The sequence below is a fragment of the Vicugna pacos genome, chromosome 4 (assembly GCF_048564905.1).
Source record: "Vicugna pacos chromosome 4, VicPac4, whole genome shotgun sequence".
In the NCBI taxonomy this organism is placed as follows: Eukaryota; Metazoa; Chordata; class Mammalia; order Artiodactyla; family Camelidae; genus Vicugna; species Vicugna pacos.
In genome coordinates, this window is record NC_132990.1 from 15,942,580 (window position 1) to 15,966,419 (window position 23,840).

The 23,840-nt window shown below is 35.7% G+C and overlaps 2 protein-coding genes across 6 annotated transcripts in view; one reads left to right on the forward strand and one right to left on the reverse strand.

Annotated features, from left to right (window-relative positions):
- The window catches only part of IFT74 (intraflagellar transport 74), a 110,792-nt gene that overhangs the window by 48,446 nt on the left and 38,506 nt on the right, over positions 1–23,840 (reverse strand). Inside the window, exons 1-8 of one of the 5 annotated variants that reach the window (XM_031677033.2) lie at positions 17,870–17,966; positions 12,462–12,600; positions 10,065–10,197; positions 8,362–8,410; positions 6,794–6,892; positions 6,573–6,633; positions 4,604–4,663; positions 3,353–3,414 (exon numbers count right to left, since the gene is read on the reverse strand). In XM_031677033.2, coding sequence (XP_031532893.1) covers positions 3,353–3,414; positions 4,604–4,663; positions 6,573–6,633; positions 6,794–6,892; positions 8,362–8,410; positions 10,065–10,197; positions 12,462–12,581 — 584 coding nt within the window. In that variant the 5' untranslated portion in view covers positions 12,582–12,600; positions 17,870–17,966. Of the gene's footprint in view, positions 1–3,352; positions 3,415–4,603; positions 4,664–6,572; positions 6,634–6,793; positions 6,893–8,361; positions 8,411–10,064; positions 10,198–12,461; positions 12,601–16,541; positions 16,815–17,845; positions 17,967–23,840 lie in introns of those variants that run through there. The other 4 variants (XM_006214478.4, XM_015248066.3, XM_015248068.3 and 1 more) reach the window with 4 other exon arrangements.
- The window catches only part of PLAA (phospholipase A2 activating protein), a 33,450-nt gene continuing 29,417 nt past the window's right edge, over positions 19,808–23,840 (forward strand). Inside the window, exon 1 of the mRNA XM_006214476.4 lies at positions 19,808–20,351. Coding sequence (XP_006214538.1) covers positions 19,996–20,351 — 356 coding nt within the window. The 5' untranslated portion in view covers positions 19,808–19,995. The remainder of the gene's footprint in view (positions 20,352–23,840) is intronic.

Below are 23,840 nucleotides of genomic sequence, written 5' to 3' on the forward strand. Positions count from 1 at the left end.
AATACAGAATCACTGTAGGAAATACTGGATTTAAACAAAGTGAAACAAGCTTCTTTACTATAGGACTTAACCAAGACTTTATTAAGTTAAACCACTCTCTGATCTTCAAGAACAAAGTTTTAAGAATTTTCCAAACTTTCTTAAAAACAAAACCTTTTCTTTGACATATGCCTACAAGTAGCTCATAGCACAATAATGGTCCAAAGAACACTGGCCTTGAGCCTATTATAGAAGAATCTAAAGTGAATTATTTGCCAATTCCTTATAATCATTGGCTACAATCATAATTTTAACAACTTAATGCAAATAGTGGCATTAAGAACTGTAACAAAATCTATTATTTTTACCTCCCATATGTGGGGAAGTTAAGTGTATTTATCTATACCTTTTAGAGAAAAGAATATTTCTAAGATACTGAAATATATTTATGGAATAAATAATATAATATTTTGCATTTTCTTCATCATAATACAGGGAAGGGAACAGTGGCTAGCAGTGTGGATAGAACAGAGTTGCATATAAGCTGATACAGCTGGGAGATGGGTACACAGGAGTATAATACACTAGTTTATTTTTGTGTATGTTCAAGTTCCTCTATAACATAAAGTTTTTAAAACGTGTATGTACCTAGTAGTTTCTTAGAAAAGAGAGACTAAAAATAATGTAGATGTGTTATATTCTAACAATAGTCATTTTTAAGGTTATATCAATAGTAAATTCAGTTCAAATGTTTACTGAGGAAAATAAAAACTGTTTAGGACAATACACTATGTGAAATAAAATTGACTCATTTAAGATGTGTATTTGCTCGTATGTATAGGAACATATGTTTTCAATAAAGGATATAAATGTTTTATGTGTAATATTTCTAATAAATAAATTATACTTAACAGTTTTAAATCTCAAATATGAGTGAGATAATTATAAAAACACAAAGCATCTTTTTCTAAATAACCTATCATTTTACCAAAATATCATTTCCTACTTAAAGAGGCAAATATTAATATTTGAGATATTTGGTAAGATAAAATATAATTATGAATGGGTAAAGACTACATCTAATTACTTATATTCAAAAGCCTCTTATATTTAAATATTGGGTATTCAATAAATATCTGACTAAACAAAAAAAAATAAATGGGTTTTAAAATTATAATTACATATTTTTTTAAAGGATAACTGATTTTGGCTAAAACCAAACTAATGTAGACATTTGAATTAGAAGAGAATCATTAGTTCAAGCTGGCACGTGAAACTGAATTAAAGCCTGGTGTCTAAGTATTGTCACAGTAACATATTGAGGCTATATACTATAATCGATTTACTTAAAATGGGTGTTTCATAATAAACCAGATGGTCATACCACAGCAAATGGTGGTACTAAAAGAGAAGAGGAGGAAAACAGAAGTTTCCTACTCCTGCTTTTTCAAGGTATGGCATTTCCTGCTTCTTCTGAACGTATAGAGTCAAGATAGATCCTTGTGTTTTTGAGATGTTGTCCATCTGATTAACACACAAAATAAATCTATCCTCCTACTGTATATACAAGTAAAGTTCATAAAAATAACTTAGTTTTAATTTAAATTTCCTCTTAAGAGAGTCAGGAGAAACTATTTCACTCAGCCTTAGTTACAAACTACAGATATTAAGTTCAAGACTCCTGATATTTCAGGACAAAGTACCGTATTTTAAGAAGTTTTTTCCTTAACCAAATGAACTAAATAGACAGAAAAGCCTATGACATACTTAAACTTATAATCTGGGAGTTATCTTTTGGGATAAAATATCTATAAAACATATACATGTAATACTTATAAACCTAATCTGGGTATTATATAACTTTGTAGCTAAATTATGAAATAAATGAGGACCTAAATGTTCTAAACTATATAATGTCCTCAGTGGGTTATAGCTTATTATTTCTTATTGTTTAGGTACCTAGGAGAGTATTTTATATGTAGCAAATGGTAAATATTTGCTAAATGGTTTAAAACCAGAGCAACAACAACAACAAAAAGGAAGTTTTCAAGTGAGTGTCTAAAATTGGAATATGGAATTTTCTTTGTAAAAGGGAAGAGACTTCCAGTATATTCGTAAGTTTTAAGATAGCACTTTTTAGCAGCATCAAATGATAGATGGGGAAAAGAGATTCCTTTGTTTTTTAAACAACAGAAAATTACATTTATCTTTCAAATATTTTGTCCTTATATTTTAACAACCTATTCTTCATCAAATATTTACTGTACATGCAGAGGCAACATGACAGTACATTTGGTGTTACAGAAATTTCATAATTTTCGTTATTACCCTTGCTGTCAAGGATACTAATATTGATAAGTTTACGGGACAAAATGTGTGTGGTATGTGCATGTACAAAATAGTTCATCTTCTATGTTTGCACTACCTTAGACAATAACTAAGGTCAAAAAGTCAATAAAGAATAAGTATGTTAACTACTGCTTTTGTCTCAGTATTTGGGTCCCTTCAAAATTCATATGTTGAAATCCTAACTGCCAAAGGTAATGGTATTAGCAGGTTGGGAAGTGATTTAGGTCATGAGGGTAAAGTCCTCATGAATGGGATTAGTGCCCTTATAAAAGAGATCTCACAGAGTTCTCTAGCCCCTTCCACCATGTGATGATATAGCAAGAATTTGCTGGGTCCGAACCAGTAAGAGGGCCTTCAGCATAACAAGACTATACTGGTGCCTTGATCTTGGACTTCCCAGACTCCAGGATTGTGAGCAATAAATTCCTGTTGTATAAGTTACTCAGTCTATGATATTTTGTTTATAACAGCCCAAATGGACTAATAACTACATTACATCCACTTATTATCTTTGTAGACATTACTGTCACTGCCACATTTACCTTATTACCAAAGTCAAAGTTACTTGGTATTTGGTCTCTAACCAGGTTATATATAAAGATGCACATATAATCTACATCTGCAATAAGGATTACTAATACATCAATTATTTATTAATTACTAATCAAGTAATGAAGTAATGTAAATACCCTACTAATAAGGTATCTTTCATTAGACTGGGTCTTAAATCTTATACTCTGAATTAGTTAAAAAGCTCAGGTTAAAATTACAAATGGTAGAGATGAAGATGTTCTTATCTATTTTAGATTTTAAACTCCTACACACAGAAATTTTATTTATCTGAATGAAGATAATAGGTTCATAAATAATAAAATCTATATTGCAAATATTCAACTTTTTTAAGTAAAAAAAATGCAACAGGGAAAAACAACCAAATTTGTAAAGAAATAAATGACTCAGAAGTTAAACTACCTTATACAGGTCACTTATAAATCTGTTTGATTTCTAACTGGATTGTACTCACGCTTGTCTTTCAGTAAATATAACATCCATACTTTGTGTTTCTCGATCATTTTGAGCTTTCAGCTGAATAAAAAGTTAACAGAAAAGTTATTGCTAAAAAATTACCATTGAGGGAAGAGGGGATAAAATTTTTTTTTTAATCACCATTAAGCTATTTCTCTAAAGGTTATTCTGGTTATTCTGGTTATGAATTGATTAGAGATTATTATACTAATCCTAACGTCACATGCAAAGTTTTAAAAAAATACAGTATTGTTTCATTTAACAAGCCACAAATTTAAAAAAAGTCTTTTTCAAAGGCATTGTAATTTCACACCAACAATATTCATTGTATGCTGATCCGTCAAGTAATCTAATATAAACTTAATTTATGTAAACAGAATTTCAAGAATTTATTGGGTGTTCAATAGCTGATTAGTAATACGTTAAACCGAGACCCAACACAAGTTTTACTCTTAAATCATTCAGGATTTTACCTGAGTACTCCTAGGTGACTCTACCTATACATATTCAGCCTAGAATTTGGACCTATCTCAAATAACTGAAAAAACACAGTTTTTACTTTTTACATTTGGCATTAAAAATATAGTTTGTAAAGTGGGAATTCTCCTGTGTTCTAAAGCTAAGAATAATTTCACTAAATTATCATGCTCTTAGAACCCCAATTTAGAAAAAGAGTCATTTTATAAATCCTATACTTTCACAGAAGAGTCTTTGATTGTATAAATTAGAAGGTGTGTAAGTTATAAGTTATTTTCTTTCCAATATTTATAATAAATAATAAACTAGCTACTATCATTTTATTGTTTTCTACCAAATAATTGAAGAACACTGAATGTCAATTCTCATTTACCAATTATGTCTGGCATCATAACTATTCATTTTCGCCCTTTCTAATAAAACTCTCCATTAAGTACTTAGCTCCATTTGCACAAATATTTGACTAGAAGTACTGCAAACTAATTTATATATAAGGATATGTAGAAGGGACTCCCTAATTAATGCTTTATGAGAGACCAGTTCAAACACAGCCTTCTAGAAAGACAATAAATTAGAATGCGCTTGGAAGGGCCAACCAACAGAAAAGAATTTTAGAAGAGTAACTAAGGGAACTCAATTATATCAGTAGTATTTAGGATCAGAATAATACCTATCTCTAAGGTCCATAATGTTTTATCAAATTATTTCTAGATGTAAGTGCTTTGTTTTGGAGGCTCTGTAGATCTATTGCTTATACTTATAAGTTTCTTACCATGTTGTAATCATTCACTACTTCTTCCATTTCAGTATTAGTATTAAGTTTATCCACCAACTAAAAGCAAAAGTAAAAAAAATTCTATTAGTCTTCATAAATTTACTCTATAATCAATAGCATAGGTGTTCAACCTTACAAATAATGAGTAGTCATTTAAGTATTAATACTTTCAAGTATCTTATCTTCTAAGACAAAAACAAATATTGAGTTACCTAAGTAAGCATATACTATGCATTAGGGCAATCAGTAAACTACATTTTCAGCATAGAAAAGTAAGCAGTAATGAACTATTCTTCCTGCAGATCATATCTCAAAGAGCTTTGCCTGCTCTGGAAAGATGTCTGAGCTTAAAGAAGAAAGATGCAAAGGAGACAAAATTTGGGGGAAGATCTCTCACTCTGTTTTTTGTTCAGAGGGGGGGAGCGTTAACACATTTACAAATTTACATGAGTGAAAATGTAAAATGATTTTTTTGGTCTTCTACAAATTAAAAAAAATTTTTAAATTTTAAAAACATCAACAGGGTAAGGCACAAACAGAACACTAGTAAGCCTACTTCAAAAAGTTAAGCAATGACAGTTAACATATTTACCTATTTACCTTGTGCCAAACACTATTCTGAGCCTATTATATGTATTATTTCACTTAATTTTCACAATTACTCTATGAAGTAGACATTATTGTCCACATTTTGTAGATACAGAAATTTAGCAAGTTGTGGACACAGAAGTTGAATAGGGAGGCTACGAAAAGAAAACTATTTGAATATAGCTGATTCTAAAAGACTAAGCTTTATTAATGTAATATATATTAGTACACATCACATTTTCACTTGTGTTATAAATAATAAGTGCTACTAAGATCTGTATTTATTGAGGTCTTACTATATGTTAAATACCTGGCTAACTAAGTGCTTTCTCTGTATCAGATGTTAGCTTTTTAAACCTACAAATAGCATATTTTACATTTATTAATATTTTTATATTAAGTAACTTACCTAATGCATTGTAGTACAAATAGAAATCCCTTTTATATATTTTTATCTAATGTTTAATATTTTATAAAAAACTATTTTCCCCATATTTAGAACAGAACATTATTGACTAAAAAAACTGCACAGAATATTACGGATTATATAGTCCAACAAATACTGAGAGAATTATACTATAATCAGAAAAATATTGTTTATGAGTACAATATAACAATATCAAGTAGGTATATCATAATTTACCTAACCATTATGGTAGCATGTTTTTTATTTTGTGCAACACTACTTTTTAATAGGAGAAGTGAGATAACAGTTTTCAGTAAGTCTAAAGTTTTCAGCAAGTAAAGCACCTACAGAGTTGGAAGGAAGAAAATTCTGACACTAGACATTTTCATGGGGCCAAGATCCCCCCAAAGATTGAGGCAGTAATCAACACTGTCAAGGGGATTATTTCTTCTGGAAGTTCACATTAGGAAGCATCTTTGGTGGAACTATTTTTATGTTAGATACTTACTTCATTTTGACAGAAGGCAAAAACTGTATTTTGAATGAAACATCAGATGAAGGTATTCTACATACTAAGTAATTCAGTATTTAAAATTTTATGATAAGACTCTATAGAAAAATAAAATTTTTAAACCAGTGACATTGCTAGTTCCCAACAAATTTTAACTATTTTAAAAATTACTGTTTTAATATTGTTAGGGAAAAAAGTGTGTGTGTTTCTGTAGTTTTAAGTAAATTTTTTTTTAAAAAAGACTGGAAGAATGCATGTCAATCTGTTAAGACAAATTATTCCTGGGAAGGGAAATGAGGGAGAATGCAAAAGGATATTTTAATCTCTATACTTTCCATGGTTTAAATCCTTCTCAATAAGCATGTATGCATGTATTATTTGGTATTTAAAATAACTTTTTTTAAAGTGGTAAAAAGCAATGAAAATATTCAAAGGAAATTCTCTCAGAAAAGACCAAATACCATGTTGTAGTCTGCTAGTTGTCCTTGAAACTCTTTGATTTCAACAGCTAAAGTCTCAGCTCTGTAAACATAAAATAAATACATTCACAAATACATAAATAGGCAGATGAATGTTATGAATATTATGATAACTATAAATTTAGTATTAAACTCCTGAAACATATTACATTAAATGTTACTAACAAAAAAATCTTGCATGTTGTAACTGCAAAATTACTCACCTCTTTTCATATGACAAATATACTGAATTCTCTTGATTGTACATTTCTATTTCTTTCTGAAGTTTATTAATTTCTGTTGTAAGCTCACTTATTTTACTTCTAAGTGAAAAGAAATTAAAAAGTCAGCAGTATTCCCACTCTGGAAGAGTCTTTCTAGTCAAACAAAATAAGCTTTTCATAAATGTGCAACAATGATATAAATGATTTTGTGAAATTTCACCAAAAAAAGAAAAACAATTTAAGTGACTAATTTGATTAAGAAGGAGTTATATCCCAGTGATAAACTGATACAGGTTTTCAAACCATTAAAAAAGATGAAACAGTATCAGAATGAAAACCTGGTCAAATTGGTACAATCCTCAGACAGAAGTAGACGCCTAATTGTCACACTAACAGCTCTTGCTATCCTCTAGGACAGGGATTCTCAAAAGCAGCACTATTGACATTTTAGGTCTTTGAGTAAATAATCCTTTGGTGGGGGGTGGGGGAGTATCCTGTGCACTGCAGGATATTCAACAGCATCCCTGGTCTGGATGCCAGCAGCACATCCTCCCAATCCCAGTTATGACAACCAAAAATTTGTCTAAAAGTTGCCAAATGTTCCTTGGGTGGCAAAAATCACTGTCAGTTGAGAACTACTACTCTAGAGTCAATTACACAAATAGGTAAAACTGTTTTTAATACAGAAGGACAAATCCTAGAGAAGAGAGGCAATTCAGTAATGAGAAATAGCTTATTTCCTTTCCTTTTTTTGATTAAAAGTGGCTGGATAGCAAAAGATGCTATCCAACTGATGGCCTCCCTATCTTTCCTATGGATGTTAGTTTTGAGGACAGATGGGGAAAACCTATCCTCCTATTGCCTTCTAGGAGTCTAAGAATAAAAATGTTTCAGATAGTTGAGCAACAAGAGTTAAGAAGGACCAATAAAGAAAACAGAGCCTTCAGGACATGACAGAAGAATGCGTTAAATAGAATGCAAGTAAGAGAGAAAAGATACAGATGACGAGCCAACAAGAAAATGAAGTAAAATGGAAAATGGAGATAGGATGATAGTAGGACATCTGAGAAGAGAAAAAGTTAAGTAGAGAAAGAGAAAAAAGTTCTTAATTTAGACCTGCATACTTAGAGATAAATGACAAAGCTTATGAATTAATTAAAATTAGGCCATACTTACAGCAACTGACCAAATATACATTATGTGAAACTCTGTACTAATTAATATATTATAAGTAAGTATATATATTTTCTCTTTCTTAATAGATATATGAATAATGTATTTTGGAATAATTAGTGAAAGAAGTATAAAAGATTATTTTTATCTTTAGATGAAAAATAGTGAACTTGAAATATATAGCTCATATATATTCAAATACATAAGATTTAAAATGTCAGCCTAACTGTATTATCTCATCTATTTGGTGATGACATCTATTTATAGCCAAATTAACCAAGAACTATGTTAGAATACAAAATAATTCTTAAAAATAAATAGATACCTAATTATCTTAAAAAGTACCATAGTTAAAACTTCATGATCATGCATAGGAAAAAAAGTATTTAACATACCGAAGAAGCCCAAGATAATAAGATTTGTCTAAAATTTGCCTCTGGGGACCTAAAAAAATTTTTTTAAGTATTAGTGTTCAGTTTGAAAATGGTATCAAAATAGCAAATCCAAAACACAACCAAAATTACACTACACAATTCTCTCATAGTCCTCAAAAATGCCTCAGTAAATCTGAAAATCAAGAAGCTTAAATGGAAAAGAGAACTAGTATCTTAGTATCATGACATAATGGAAGCTTGAATTAAGACTACAAAGACGGGACTAGGTGTGGGGCTGTTAAGACAGTGGATTCCGCGGATCAGGTCGAATGAATAGAAACTGGGCCTAAGGGAGTCTAGAACAGGGCAGGCCAAGAGAATTTCCTTCAACAATGGAAATAACCTATATCAGCACTGTCCAGTAAAGTATCCACAGAATAGTGAACACTTGAAAAGTGGCTGGTGCTACTGGGAAGTGAATTTTTATTTTACCCAACTTTAATTAATTTAAATTTACACAGCTACATGTAGCTGTTGGCTGTCATAATGGACCGTGCAGATTTAGACTATGAATTTCTCAATGTATGCAGGAGATTTTGATTTTTCATAATTTGTTTCAGAAACTTTTTTAGAAACATGATCTTACATTTCAGTAGAACCAAAAAAAATATTCCTAGGTTGTGTACCAAACTTTGAAGAGGTGCAAGCCCTGCAAGGCATGAGAGAAAACGCTAGAGAGGACTGACTGAGGTCTATGCTGAGAAGAGGGAGAGAATGTCTTACTAGGATGGGAAATGCACTGGACCAGGCAAGAACAAAAGTCACAGCAGTGGTGCATGGTGGTAACAATCAGAACTCTCTCACATAAGGCCTTGAAATATATTGGTAGACAATGTCTATCTTAAATAATACTGGTTTTGTTTTGAAGGAGAAATTAACACAGTAATTCAGTAATAAAATTTGGTGAATTCTCTATAGAATTACAGTATGTTTCTATACTTAATGTTTTTAAATAAGTAATATTAAACATAAAAACTTTATAAACATCTTCTAATTAGTTTTGTACCCATAGAGTATCTTTATCCCTGATAAGTCATTTGCACAAATACAGAAAACTACAAATTCATTATAAAATAGTTCATTCATCATGCGTTGATTTATTTATATGTTATAGACCAACTTCTTGATTCATAACATATAGAGTTATTATTATGCCTTTCTAAACACATACAGAGAGGCATAATGAGAGATGCAGTATAAATCTACGTGTCAGGCTCACTTCCTTACTTAAAGCATTAAAATGGAATATTAATTATTACCAAAAGTAACACCTCTTGACTCGCTTCTCATAAATATAAAAATACCTTACTAGTGTCATTTTGACATGGAAACAAACAAAAAATATTTCAGAATATTTCTAGAAAATAATAGAAACCTAATTTTCATTCCTGAGCTTTTCTTCAAATTATTTCACACTTCTTTAAGTTATAGCAAAGTTTCATGTTCAGGAAAATGAAGATTAAAATAGCTCACATATGTATGTAACTCCCTAGTTCACAATGAACTTTCACATTCATTCTCTTATTTTAACCCTTACAACAATTTTGTGAATCAAGGAATAAGAATTGAGTAAAACAGCCTCTTTCACTCTAAAATTCTGACTTAATAATATGGTACTGTAATAATTCTTATACAAAATATATTCATCTTCTTAAAATAGGTACCTTTCATCCCAGTTTTCATTCCACTCAAACCTTGCTGTGTTACAGGACGATCGGCAACTTTGATTTGAGAAGACAGAACTCCTGTTCCTATGGGACCACCACGGGAACCTGGTCTTGCTGTTCCAGGTGGCATCTAAATGACAAACAAAATTACAGTTTTATTAAACTAGAAAAACAGTGCCTCTAAAATTGTCAAAACTGCAAAGAGGATATTTTTAAAGATAAAGATTCTATATAATTTGTAAAATTTTCCTTACACTTTTGAATGTCTGAAATTTTATTTAACAAAATTAATATTTAAAATTATGTGAATATTGGATAATACACTTGTTTAAAATTTTATCAGATCAAAATATAGAGAGGTACAAATTAAAACTGCACAAATTAAAAAGAATGAAGTATATATTTATGTATTCACACAGAAATATTTTTACATTATTGAAAGAAAAGGATAAGATAGGTAAGAATCTATATGAACAGCATTATCCTCAATTTGAAAAATACTAAAACTATACCATTACATATGTATGTGTTAGTGTTTATAAACGGACAGAAAAAAGTCTAGAAGGATACATGTCACATCTTAGACAATGGTTATACCTGGGGTAGAAGGAGGGAACTCTGACATTTTTTCTTTGTATGTTTTCCAACAAGTATTATTATTTTAAAAACTGCAAACATTAAATAGTTAAAGCATCCAGCAAAGAGTAGGTGGCCAATAAATTTCAGATTCCTTTTATAAATATTTAATTAAGTATAAATTCGTACTAGAATAACAATAAGATACCCTAGCTCAGTAACATATATATGTAAAAAATTTAGAAAAATCAACTTCAGTATAAGTTGATGATGATGTTGCTAATACTACCTAAAACTCTAGAAAAATCTGAAACTTTAAGAAAACTTAAAACTATTCCCTCCAAAAATTGCTGTCCTTATGAATTAAACACAGGACCCAGTACTATCTCTAGTCTGTAATTAGTCTACTGTTTGAGCTTGAGTACCTCATCTGTACCTTACGAGGTAGGCAAATCCATCTGTTCTGATCATCAGAGAAAATATTATGAGGATTTTGGTGTATTCATTTTTATGTACATATAAATGTACATCTTTATGTTAAATTGATACCATACTGCTTTTCACATTTTAACATTGTACTATAAAGATATATTATTTACTCAAATATTTTATGAAAATAATTTTTAATGACTATCTATCAAGGATAGACATAACATAATTTACTTCAGATTTACCGGGTTGTAAGGTCATTTAGGCTATTTTCAAATTTTCACTTCTATAATTACAATAAAAATGAAATAAATATCCTTACAGGATATTTTTCTGCTTAGCACTATCAATTTATAAAATCTACCAATTTTTTCTAATGTGGTATATTCCTCTTACTGATTCACTGATTTATCTTGCATTAAGCTCTTAACATTTACTAGTTTGTTTCTAGGCTGCTGTGGCAACCAGAACATTGTTTCACTTATTATTTATAGTATATTTTTACATTAGAATATTGTACTTTTCTTATTTATGCTTTTGTATCGTTCTAGGTGAATTTTTGAATAGTTTTGTAATGATATTCCTTTCCATACCCCAAAAGAAATCTCAAGGAATTCTGATTGGACATAGGGTTTATAGTCTTAATACAGAAAGAACCCTCACATATGAGTAAACTATCTTTTCTCATTTTAATTAAGATTATGAACTCTTTGTATGACATGAATGCTATAAATATTTTTTTACCAAGTTGTCATTTTTCTTTGAACTTTTTAAATGTGTATGCAATTTTTATAAACTCAAATATATACATGTAAAAATACTTTCCTTTTCATTACTTGATGTTTCCTGTCATGTTTACAAAGGCCTAGACCACACCAAGTTTATACAAAATACTTGCTTATATTTTTCTCTAATACATTTATAGTTTCATTCTTTAAATATAAAATTTCTAAAATATCTAGAATTTTGTGTGAGGGAGGGATTTACTTTTCTAAAACAAATGTTTTAACATTATTTGAATGCACTATTGAACACTCCATGCTTTTGCAACTAATCTGAAATGCCACCTTAATCATTAATTAAATTCTGACATGTCTGATTCTATTTCTGGTCTATTCCATTTCACTTGATTCTGGCACCAATACACTACACCACTTAAATTATTATAGCTTTAAAATAAATTTGAATATCAGCATGAGCAGGCATCTTTTCTGAACAGTGTCTTTCATTCTCCCAAATTTATATTTCTAGATGTTTTCCAAAAACACACTTACATAATATTATGCATACAGAATACAGAAAAACAAAGAAGAATCTCTCATTATAGACAGGCTTTCCAACTCCTACCAGGATACATGCACAGTAATTCAATAATCAGTTTAAACTTACTCCAGTTGCCATTCGAATATTTCCTGATGGGGGTCGAATTCCAGAAGGAGGCCTTCCTGTCAACCCAATCACACCTCGTGAAACAGGGCGAGCTCCTGAAGGTTTGTGATTACTGGCCATTGTTTGCTCACTTTAACCACTGTTTGGAAACAAGTTATATTTCAATTCTCCTTTGATATGTTCAATAGCAAGATAGTAGTGAACCATATACCCTTCCTCTAAACATTTAATCCACAGTGACTTTTCTTGTAAATTGCCATTCCAGGTACCACTACGTAAAGTTAAGCCTGTTTTAATTTTGTTCAAATTTGACATCAATGCTCCATTTAGAACCATGAAATCATTTATTACAACATGCCTTCCTCATTTCCCTATTATCTTATCAAAATGTAAGCCCCTCTAGTTATCTCTCTCCTGGGCTCTCATCCCGTACTGTAGTAGTTTTCTCTCCTGGTATAACCAATTATCATTCTTCTCTCCCAGTCTTTTCTCTGCATTCTGGTCCCATATACTCTCAATCCTTATAAACACTTCCTTTTACTCTTCACCTCAACAGGATCCCATCTTCCCCAGGGGAAGTGAAAGCTGTTTTAGCTTCCTGTCCCACAATTTCAAGGCAAAGAAGGAGTGTACAGCACTTTCCTTGTTCCCCAATGTCACTGTCAAAACATTCTTCTTTCAAATCTTTTAAAAAATACAGGATTCCTTTCCCTTGAGGTACAAATAATCAACTATACTGCTTTGGATCTTTCCTGGTTGCTTTTATCTAGGGATCTCCTAATCTCTCCCCTATGTTTGCTAGAGTCCTTCATATCATGTTCACAGTCTCTCTATTCCAATACCACCAACATATGGATACTGGATTCAATATGCAACATTCTAGATTCACAGTTGCCTGACCTAAATTTCAGTAATCATTTCGACTCCATTTCCGTCATTCATAGCCATGGCCAGATCTGGGGCTTTTCATCATCTAGAATTGCTTTATCTCAAAAATATTAATTGAAATACTTTATTCTCTGGCCTTAATCTCTCCTACACTTTTCTCACCTTTGTTCTCACTACACTTCCCCTTAAGCCACTTCCTTTATTCACTCATTCTCTCCCAGATTAACAGCCCCCTTTTATTGATCAGAATATAATGTTATTTAAAGTTTTAGCTGATAATTTAAAATAACATTTTAAAAATTATGGGTCATAACCTATTATGGCTTATGAAAACAATTTAGCAGGTTATAAGCAATATGTTTTATATATGAAATAAAAACAGAAGAGAGCTCACTGCAAATAGGAAGGGTATTGTGTCACTCAATTTTTGTTTCAGTTATATTTACATAAATTTACACATCTAGGTGTACTGGTCTATAATGTATTGTCATGTTCAAAAGAGTTTTAAAGATACTGAACTAGAGAGAGAATGAGAAGAGAGAAAAAGAGGGCCCAAGATTCTGGCCTGAGTAATGCCAATACATACAGATTGCACAGAAAAGGGGTAACTAGTACAAGAAATTGAAAATGAAGACACAGAAGCCAAACAGAAAAACCAGGAGAATGTGTGTCATCTCTGACACATTCAAAGAGAAGGCAGGAATGGTCAGCCATGCCATTTTCTGCTGGGAATTCAAAATGAACACTGAAATGTCCATTGGAACCCACACCCTAAAAACGGTTAATGAACTTGCCGAGGTCAGTTTCAAGGACTCTTTTCCTTCTCAACACAAAACTACTGTCTCATGAGCACTAACAACTAATCTGCATCCTCAAACTCTTTTTCAACCCATCTGGCACAATCAGAAATCTTCCTCTACATCCATCCTGAACTGCTGAACATTGCTGATGAAAATTCCAAACTGTGCAGACTGAAGAACTGCAAGGTCAGAGTCACCAAACTTAGGTGGACCCTCATCTCAGAAATTAATTTATTTATTCTTGATAAGCTACTCTGTCCTTGATGATTCCAGCTCTTACCCACATACCCACCTAAACTCTGGTTCCTGCCACTCTCTGCAGATGACTCAATTTTCTAAGAAAACTAAGACATGAAATCCACTACATTTGAAGTACACAAATTTAACCTGTACCCACCCTCCTCCAATCTCAATAGCCATCTCTTCTCTCATTCAAGATCAGTCTCTAATTTATCCTCTTGATCCCAGCTCCTCTGGGACATTAGCTTTCCTATCCTTGCCTACATCCTTCTCCCCCATCTCTACCCCAATTTCCTTGTGGTATTATCCAGCTCTTACATGTCTTTAAACTTTCTCCTCTCTGTTTGTTAACATGTTCCATTCTTTCTTAACCTTAAAAACTAATTGCTTGATCCTTGAACCTAAACTTAAAACCTAATTTCTTAGTGGGGAGGGTATAGTTCATACTTAGAATGTACAAGGTCCTGGGTTCAATCCCCATTACCTCCTCTAAAAGTAAATAAATAAATAAACCTAATTACTCCTCCCCCAAATTAATAAAATGAGTAATTTTTTAAAAACCCTAATTTCTTGATCCTGCATATAAAAAGAATATATATATATTCCATATATCCTTTTTCTATGCAGCCAAACTCTAAAGTATAGCTCATATCTATTATTTTCTACTTTTCCCATTTCCACTATCTCCTGGATTCCTACTAATCCATTCAAATGGCTCCTGCCAACGCAGCTAAGGATGTAAATGTCATCTCTGTTACTAGTGTTCACTCTTACATGAAACCATCTCCATGACACTCCCCCTCTTCTGTTTCTCCTTTTTCAGTCTTCTTCATCTTATTCTATCTGCCCTTACTAGCAGCAGTTTTCAAGATTTCATCCACAGTCTATTTTTCTTTTTCCTCCTTAAGTTCTCATTGTGCCATCTCATCTACACTCAGGGTTTTAACGAGCTGATGACTCGTAACACCTTATCTCCAACCCTGACCTCTCACACTCAGTCTGAGGGAAGTGTTTATATCCAAATAATGACTTGACATTTCCACTTTGATATACCACCAATATTTCAAAATAAATAAATGTAAATGTAAACTCACTGTCATCTCCCTGAAACTTGCTCTGTCTCTTGGTACCATCTCCTAGTCACACAAATTAGAAACTTTGTCGATTTCTCCCTCTCCTTAATTTTCCACTGCAAATCACATAGTCTCACCAATTTTATTTCTAAATGTTTAACATGTATCTTCCCCTCCTATAGTACTGTTCAGGGCCCTCATGGACTCAAGTGGATTATTATACTGGCCTCCTAACTGATCCCCTTGCCGAACACACATCTTGCCTGTTATCTTTAGGATTCCTTCTACGACCAGTCCATAACGACTTTCACATTCTTCCACTTGAGTTTACAGGGCTGCCCTATATGCTATGATGCATATGTACGTATCTTTATTCCAGGATTTATCACACCAATTGAAATGATCTGCTAAAGTTCTCTCTCTCCTTTGAGGGGAAAGCTGAATCTTATTCATCTTTATATCCCCAGCATCTATCTCAGCGCCAGGTAAAAACTTTTTGTTCTCTTTTTTACTTTGTGAATTTCCTCCCTCATGAAGGCACTGCCAGTTACAAAAATCTACTAAATTATTAAAAAAGAAACAAATCATATCCTGACTAAAATGGTTTCTCAGTTTCTATAGCCCATGCCCAGTGCTTCTCTGGCTTTCCTTACCATCATTCATGATCAGTCCTTGGACTGTTTCCCTTATTGCCATAAAACATTTCATCCATTTTCTTATGACTTTAACTAGGCTGGTGGCCCATAAATCAATGTCTCCAGTTCTGTTCCTTAAACTGGACACAAATTCTGAATTTTCAACTGTTCTGGGAATTTCTATTCAGATATCCCATTATCACTTTATATTGAATATGTTTACACCAAACTTACAACCTTCCCATCCAACTAGCTCCGTAATTCCATTTATTTGCTGCTTTGAACTCTTCAAAGTAGTAGAATTATTACTATTACTATTTCAAATGGAAAGGGAAGTTTCATGAAATGACTTTTTGAAAGGCAAACAAGGTCTATTATCAAACCGGTTTCTCCCAAAGAAAGCTAAACAATAAACCACTGTTTCCAGCATAATTAATCACTTACTGTAGCTTTCCTGAGAACATTAAGAAACATTAAGAAAACGTAGTATACAGATTCCACCTGACTTCTTTTTGCCACTGCTTTACTATCGTAGAAAAAGCTTAGTTAGCATTAGATCGGTCCCACTGGGTAAAATAAAAGGGAGCAGCCCTACTAACAAATATGCCACTAACTCTGGAGATAGTCACTCAAATATTCACACAATCTCTGGGGTTATTCATACCACCAGAGAGGTTCTATAAAGACTGAGGATACAAACGTAGCTGTGACATTTATCAGCGATGTTATTCCTCTGGATGTTTCCTCATCTGTAAAACACAAGTGTGGCACTGAGCTCTATCTTGCAGAGCTCTTGTGACGATTACAGATACTTTATATAAAGCACGTAACCCCTAATTATTACTATTCTTACCTCCCCTAAACCAGCTATTTTAACATTTATCAATTAGTGGAAAGTTGCTAAGTCCCTTCCGCTACGACTAACAGACAGAAATCTATTATTTTGAGTAAAATCCCTCAGCCTGCAATGAACTTTCTGTCTGAGACACTCGAATCCCTTCCTCTAGTCTCTCCTTGGCAGGTCTCCTCAGGGAACTGCTTGAGGAGTGTCGCCCCACATTTTGCGGGACTAGAATTGGGACTTGCGGCCCGGCGACGGGCCGAGGAGAACCGCTAAGAGCTGGATTTATTTTATTTGGAGCGCATCAGCATCTCCAGGGTAAGACAGACGGTAGAGGAGGCAAGGAGGGAAAGTTGGGACCCGGATTTCTCACTACCGGCGCTGAGGGGCAGGGAAGGAGGGAGGCCGCACCGCTGAGGGGCGCGGAAGGAGGGAGATGGCGCCGCTGAGAGGCGCGGGGGGAGGGGGTCCGCTTCGCTGAGGGGCGCGGAAGGTGGGAGATGGCGCCGCTGAGGGGCAGGGAAGGAGGGAGGCTGCACCGCTGAGGGGCGCGGAAGGTGGGAAACGGCGCCGCAGAGGGGCGGGGAAGGATGGAGGCCGCACCGCTGAGGGGCGCGGAAGGTGGGAGATGGCGCCGCTGAGGGGCGCGGAAGGAGGGAGTCCACATCGCTGAGGGGAGGGGAAGGTGGGATGTCGTGCTGCTGAGGGGCGGGGAAGGAGGGAGGTCGCGCGGCTGAGGCGCGCGAAATGTGGGACATCACGCCCCAGAGGGGCGCGGGGGAGGGAGGTCGCGCCGCCGAGGGGCGCGGAAGGTGGGAGATCGCGCAGCTGAGGGGCGCGGAGGGAGGTCACGCCGCTCAGGGGCACTCAAACTTCTTTCCGTGGCCTCCAATACAGCAGAGCCCACCAGTCAGACCGGCGAAGGGGTCACCTCACTCGCGATGCTCCGACCTCACGCAGCTTTCCCCGGCTTTCAAGGCCTAACCTCCAGCGCCGTTGCGTATCCCGGCAACGGGGGTGGGGCGGGGTGAGGTCCCGCCTCCTGACTAGCCTATCCTGGGCCTCAGCTCAGCGTCGCGAGAGTAAAATGATCTCGCAAGATTTGAGGACTAACTTTTTCCTTACTACTTATCTTGTTTGCTTGACCTGAATTCACTCCCACTGAGTTTTATTGTAGCTGTGTAACCTCACGTGAAATACGTCAGTTTTTTTTAATACGAATTATTTGAGTTTTTTTCCGTGATAGGAAGCATTATACGGTCTTTTTTACTTATAATTAATAGAACTTTTCCTTTCTGTTAGGAGTGCACAAATACACCATACAACATTAAGCAATACTGATGCGATTCTGGTACTATATGTTCCTCATTTCATTGAAAGCTTTGTATCTTTAGGCTTCCTTTCAGAGTTGTGATTCAGGTTTGTGAGGAAGGCCGAATTAACTGGAAAATGGTCTTAGAATTATTTTAAAATCAAATGTTTAAAATTATATATCAGAGCTACTTCATCTCAAATCCAACCTCCCGAATAAAAGTAACTTGAAGTTTATTTTCTTCCACTCTTCCTATAGATAGCTTGAATCATGACATACATACTGGACTTTGAACATTTTCACATTGTTTCCCTTTTGCATACATTATTTATGTCCAAATTTATTCTCTTGTATGCCTGCCTTCAAGTAGTTGAAAATCAGAGATACAGAATGAAATACTATCTCATATGGCTGAGTTCTCAAAGTCTGTAAAACATTATTTTGTAATTATTCTATTTGAGCCCAACATATCTGCAGTGATTATTTGTTATCCTTTTGGTAGCTGCAGTGAAGGGTGGTAAAGTTTACCACCTCAAAATTTGTCACTTTGTTACAAGGATTATTTTGAGCTAAAGGCAATTGAAAAGAAGATAAAACAAAACTCTACCGTTCACCTATTTGCCTAAAAGCAGGACACTTGAAAGAATTCAAAGGCATCCTGCCTTGCCTCTTAACCAGGATGGACAAGAGTTAATCATTAGAGACTTGAGACCTGTTTAATCAGTTTAGAGATTGCGCCAGAGTACTCTACAGAAAAAGTTTATTGGCTAGCCTTTATCTATTGTTAAGTTTCATATAGTTTGCCTGCCCATAATTTTCTGCCTCTGAAGACTTAAAAAGTCGTTTTCCTTTCGCACTTGTGTTAAAACGTATTGTTCCGTTGTTAAGTCACTATATAACCCCAAGCTCTGGCCACCTCTTTGATTTATGGCTCTATGAACTTCTCCCTTGTATATGAGATAAACGTTTTAAAAACGTGTCTTTATCTTGTTAATCTTTTGCTAGAGAGCTCCAGCAGAAAAGCTAGAGGAGTAGGGGAAAAAAAGATATTTCCTCTCCTACAACCTCTTAACTGTCCAATTATTCCATACATTGTCTCACAGAGACGCTAACACCGATTTCTCCCTCAGTGTCTTTAAACACACGGGATGGGGGACCCAGCATTTACCATTTGTATTGAGTTGTGACAATTTGAGAGAAATCTCTGCGTTAACAAATACAATATTATTATTTTTTAAGTACCAAGAATTCAGTTTAGTGTTCATAGAATTCAAGCGATTGTTTCCACTTTGGCCCCAAGCTCTCTCGTTTTAAATAAAAAACAACGTTTAGCTTATTTAAAAAAAAAAATCTCAGGAGACTATACGAGAAGGTCTGGGGAAAGCTGGGTACGGCCGCCCCAACAGAACACACGAAGCAACCTTTCTCTACCACAGCCCACCGCGCTGCCCAGCGGACCCAGATTTAAAATACCCGGATTCGGCGCTCCTCGGCTCACGCCCACTGGCGCGTGGCATTGTGGGATTTGTAGTCCTGGCCCACATCCCGTATCAAAATAAACAGCTCAGCTAGGGCTCGGAGAGGACTCGGGCTCCGAAAGGACCCGTATTCGTGCGTCCAGGCAGAGGGGCAGACATCTCTTCCTTGACCCGCGGTCCAGCGCACAGGAGAGAAGCGAGCCTTCGCTCCGCGTCGGCCTCAGCAGTCTGGACGCACACGCTCTGCGTCATGGCGGGCTGAGGCCGATGATAAATTCCGGTGTGCATGTCAGGGTTGCTGTGTCACTCGGCCCGCTTGTCTCGCCCCTTCCCCGCCGCCCTTCCGCACCGGCCCTCCGGATCTTCCGGTCCCGGCGCCCCTCACCTACAGGCCCTCTCCCGCCGTACGCCCAGCGTTCTCTGCGGACAGATCTTGCGCAGTGCCCGGGTCCTGGGCCCCGGAAGACCAGGGCCATGGCGAGCGGCGCCACCAGGTACCGGCTGAGCTGCTCGCTCCCGGGCCACGAACTGGACGTGCGGGGCCTGGTAAGCTGCTTCTACCCACCGGGGGCCTTTGTGTCCGTGTCCCGAGACCGTACCACCCGCCTCTGGGTCCCGAACAGGTGAGTGTTGCGAGTCCCGCTGTCACCCGGCTGTGCTGCAAGTTTCCTAACGCGCTTCGGAAGAGAATGACCCTTCCCTGTCCTAGACCCTTCCCTGCCCTATCCTGCCTTCTCCCTCTTCCCGGCCTTCCCTCCGGTCGGCTAAGGAGTGGATGACCTTGGGCGAACCTCTTACATATTGTGGCTTCAGTTTTGGGGCGATGAGTTCCCATATTTCTTTCCGATTTGAAAAATTTTTGATGCCAGATACACCCTCCCAAATGAGGCAGTGTGCAATGCAAGCATCTGGCATGAAGTTTAAGTAACTCCTGTTCTTCCCCTAGAATTTGCTCTATAATCTTCCCACAAATTTAGTTTTTGAGAACCTTAATTATCAAAAATTGCATTGCAGAAAGTTGCATTGGCTCCTCTCCACGTTGTCCAAGTGTAAGTTTCTTAGTCTGGGGTATGTAATGGGCTTGGGTGGAGGGAACGAAACCCCTCAAATGTTTTATGGCTGTGTAGGGATGTACTGTGTTCTTGAGGAGAGAAAGTCCAATGCCATCAGAAGATTATCAGAGACTAAAAAAAAAAAAATAGGAAACAAAGTTAGGTTCCAGTCCAAATTATGTTCAAGAGTTCAGCCCTCATTGGGCTGGCTGTAACAGGAAACTCAAGACCTGGAAGACAGATTCAGGTCAGATAGAGAATAATTGAGGTGAGTTATTTTACGTGGTAAGTCTCCCATCAGAGGTTTCACTCAGAGTTTGAGTGACCATACATAAATTCCAAAGATAACTATTGAGTGCCTCCTATTTGTTTGTGACCCTTAAGAAGAATAAGAGGACAGACAAGTTCCCTGTGTTTGTAGATGTTATCTACAGCCTGGGAGGGAAGATGGATGGAAAAATCAGATAATTATACATTAGCATGTGTGCTATAAAGAAAACAAATACAGATGTAGAGTTTGGAGAGATGTTAAAGAAGGAAGCCTCTCTGAGGAAGGGTTTTTTGTTGTTGTTTTTAAGATGACACCAAGATGGAGCTGGTCAAGGGAGCAAGGAATGAGGGTTGAATTGGAAGAGCACTATAGGCAGGAGGAGGAACAAACACAGAGGCCCTAGATTGAGAAAGAGGAAAGATGTGTGCAGGAAGGAATGAGCTGTAAGGTGAGGGCAGGAGCCAGATCATGCAGTGGGGAGAGGACTGAGGAAAGAAGTTAGTAGGTGGAAGCCTTCAAAGAGCAGCATGATTTATTTATTGAGAAGTTTCTGCTAGCTTCTGTTTAGAGGCTTTTGCAGCAAGTAGTACAGCCAAGACAATGACAGACTAAACTAGGGATACTGTAGAGTAAACTCCTATGTTGGATAAGATGACTTCTAAAGTTCTCTTCTAACTCTTAAGATTCTGTGATATTCCAAACCACTTGGTAACACTGATACATGACTTCTTGGAATCCAAATTTCTGATTAAGCTTCTGCATTTAAAATCGAGTTCACTAGAAGCGCATGCCCAGGAGGATACAAACATTGCAGTAAGGAGCAGCAAAAGGATGCCTGTTTTAATAGTTAAATCCCTAAACTGTTACACGTTTTGTAGGACTGTGCTCAGTTGACAAGAGCTTAAATCTGCGATCACAGGAACTTGAGGAACTTTGAGCTGAAATGACTGTCTTTCAAAATTGGTTCTTTTCATTTAACTCATATTGTTTGTTGATTTTGTTTTTCAAAATTCCTGTGGTATTCAACTAACACTAGAGATTGAGAGCCTGCATTGTACTAGGCACGGTGCTTGATAGTGGGTGATTGGTGAGGTAAGGCTGTTTTACCTCTCATTTCCAACTGCTTTGGCTAGAGCATCTCAGAGCCATTCTTTGACTTTCTAACTGGTGTCTCAGTAGTACCTTTAGCACTATAAAAAGTGTCCTCAAGGCTGACATCCTGACAATTTCTATTTATTTCATGGTATATTAATAAAGCTAATGAAGTGCTATAAAATGTTTGGAGCCAAGTAGTAAACATTTTTGTTTTCTCCTGTCCATTGTTGATAGGTTTCTGGATCTGGGTAATGTAAGGATAGACAGGGAATGATGGGGGAATTTAATTTAGTTTAAAAGAAGCAAAATAGTTCTATTCTTAGGTGGACTAAACCAGATACGTCATCTTTCACAAGAGCCCATTGAAAACCCATAAAGTCTCTCGGCCTTCTGAAGGCCCTTCAGAATGGAGACATTATTTTTTGGTTGTACATTAAACCGAATCAGTCAACGTGTCATTGTTGCAGACTGCTTCAGGCCTCTAGAAGCCTTCCTCGCAATAAATTGGGTTTCCCAAGTCTGTCACCAACAATTGCTTTGCCTTTGGAAAACTCCCCATATTTGAAAGACAGAACTTCATGTTTAACATTGTGCATCAAGTCTTCCATGACCATGCCAAGGCTGAAGTGGCTTCTCCTTCATAGAGACACTTGGCACTTTGGGCCCATAGTCAAATAGTTCTGTGGAGTTTGTTAAGAAATCAGAGCTGGTCCCTTCCTACCCTCCAACCCACTATTTCCCTTTCTTGGAGGTGAAATTTTCATCTCTTAACTGCTTATTCTTGAATTTTGCTTCCATATCTGTGTATAAACTACTGTACTGCTCTTTTTCATTTAAAATTTCATTTTCTATTTTAGCGTTTTCTATTAGTTCTTATAGAATATGAAAATTTAACTCTTTTCTCCCCTCTACCAGCCCCATCACATAAGCATCTTTTCTGTGCCCTGAGCCTTCTAATATAGTTCAATTTAATTCAGACTAAATCAGTATTTTGTGGCTGTACAGAGTCTGTCTACACCTGAGCTGTGGAATAAACCATGGTAACTTTTCCTCGATGGTTTTATGATCTCCCTGTAGCTAATAATTGTCTTGTTTTTGGTTTTCATTTACTTAACTTCCTACATATTTATCACTAATTCAACTTTCTGTTGTTTAATAGTTCTCTAGATCTCCTCTCAAGACCTCTAGACACTTTGGTTATTTTACTGTTTTATCTTTCTGATAATGAAACTTTCTGACCTGGTCTGTCAGCCTCTGATACACAACTAATCCTGGGATCTCCCTTCTCTGTCATTTCAAGAATCCTTTCTTTTGGACCTCTTGTGTTCGATTTCTGTTATCAATATCTTTAACTTTCTCTTTCTTGGTTTTCTTCCTTGACACCTTATTGGAGCACATCTTCCAGGAGCTTCCTGAAATACAGTGCAGTGATAATAAATGTGTTAAGACCTTGCAAGTTGGAAAATGATTTTAGTCTGCCTTGCTACTTGAATAATAATTCAAATGTTTATAGCATTGTAATTTCCAAATAATTTTTCTTCAGAATTTTGAAGCCATTCCTCCATTTTATTCTAGCCTCTAGTGTTATTGTTTAAAAGTCTGAAGCCATTCTGATTCTTGACCCATGATTTTTTTCTCATTCATTGTTCAAGGCTATTAGTGGGACCTTTTAGTATGAAAACTCATATCTATAG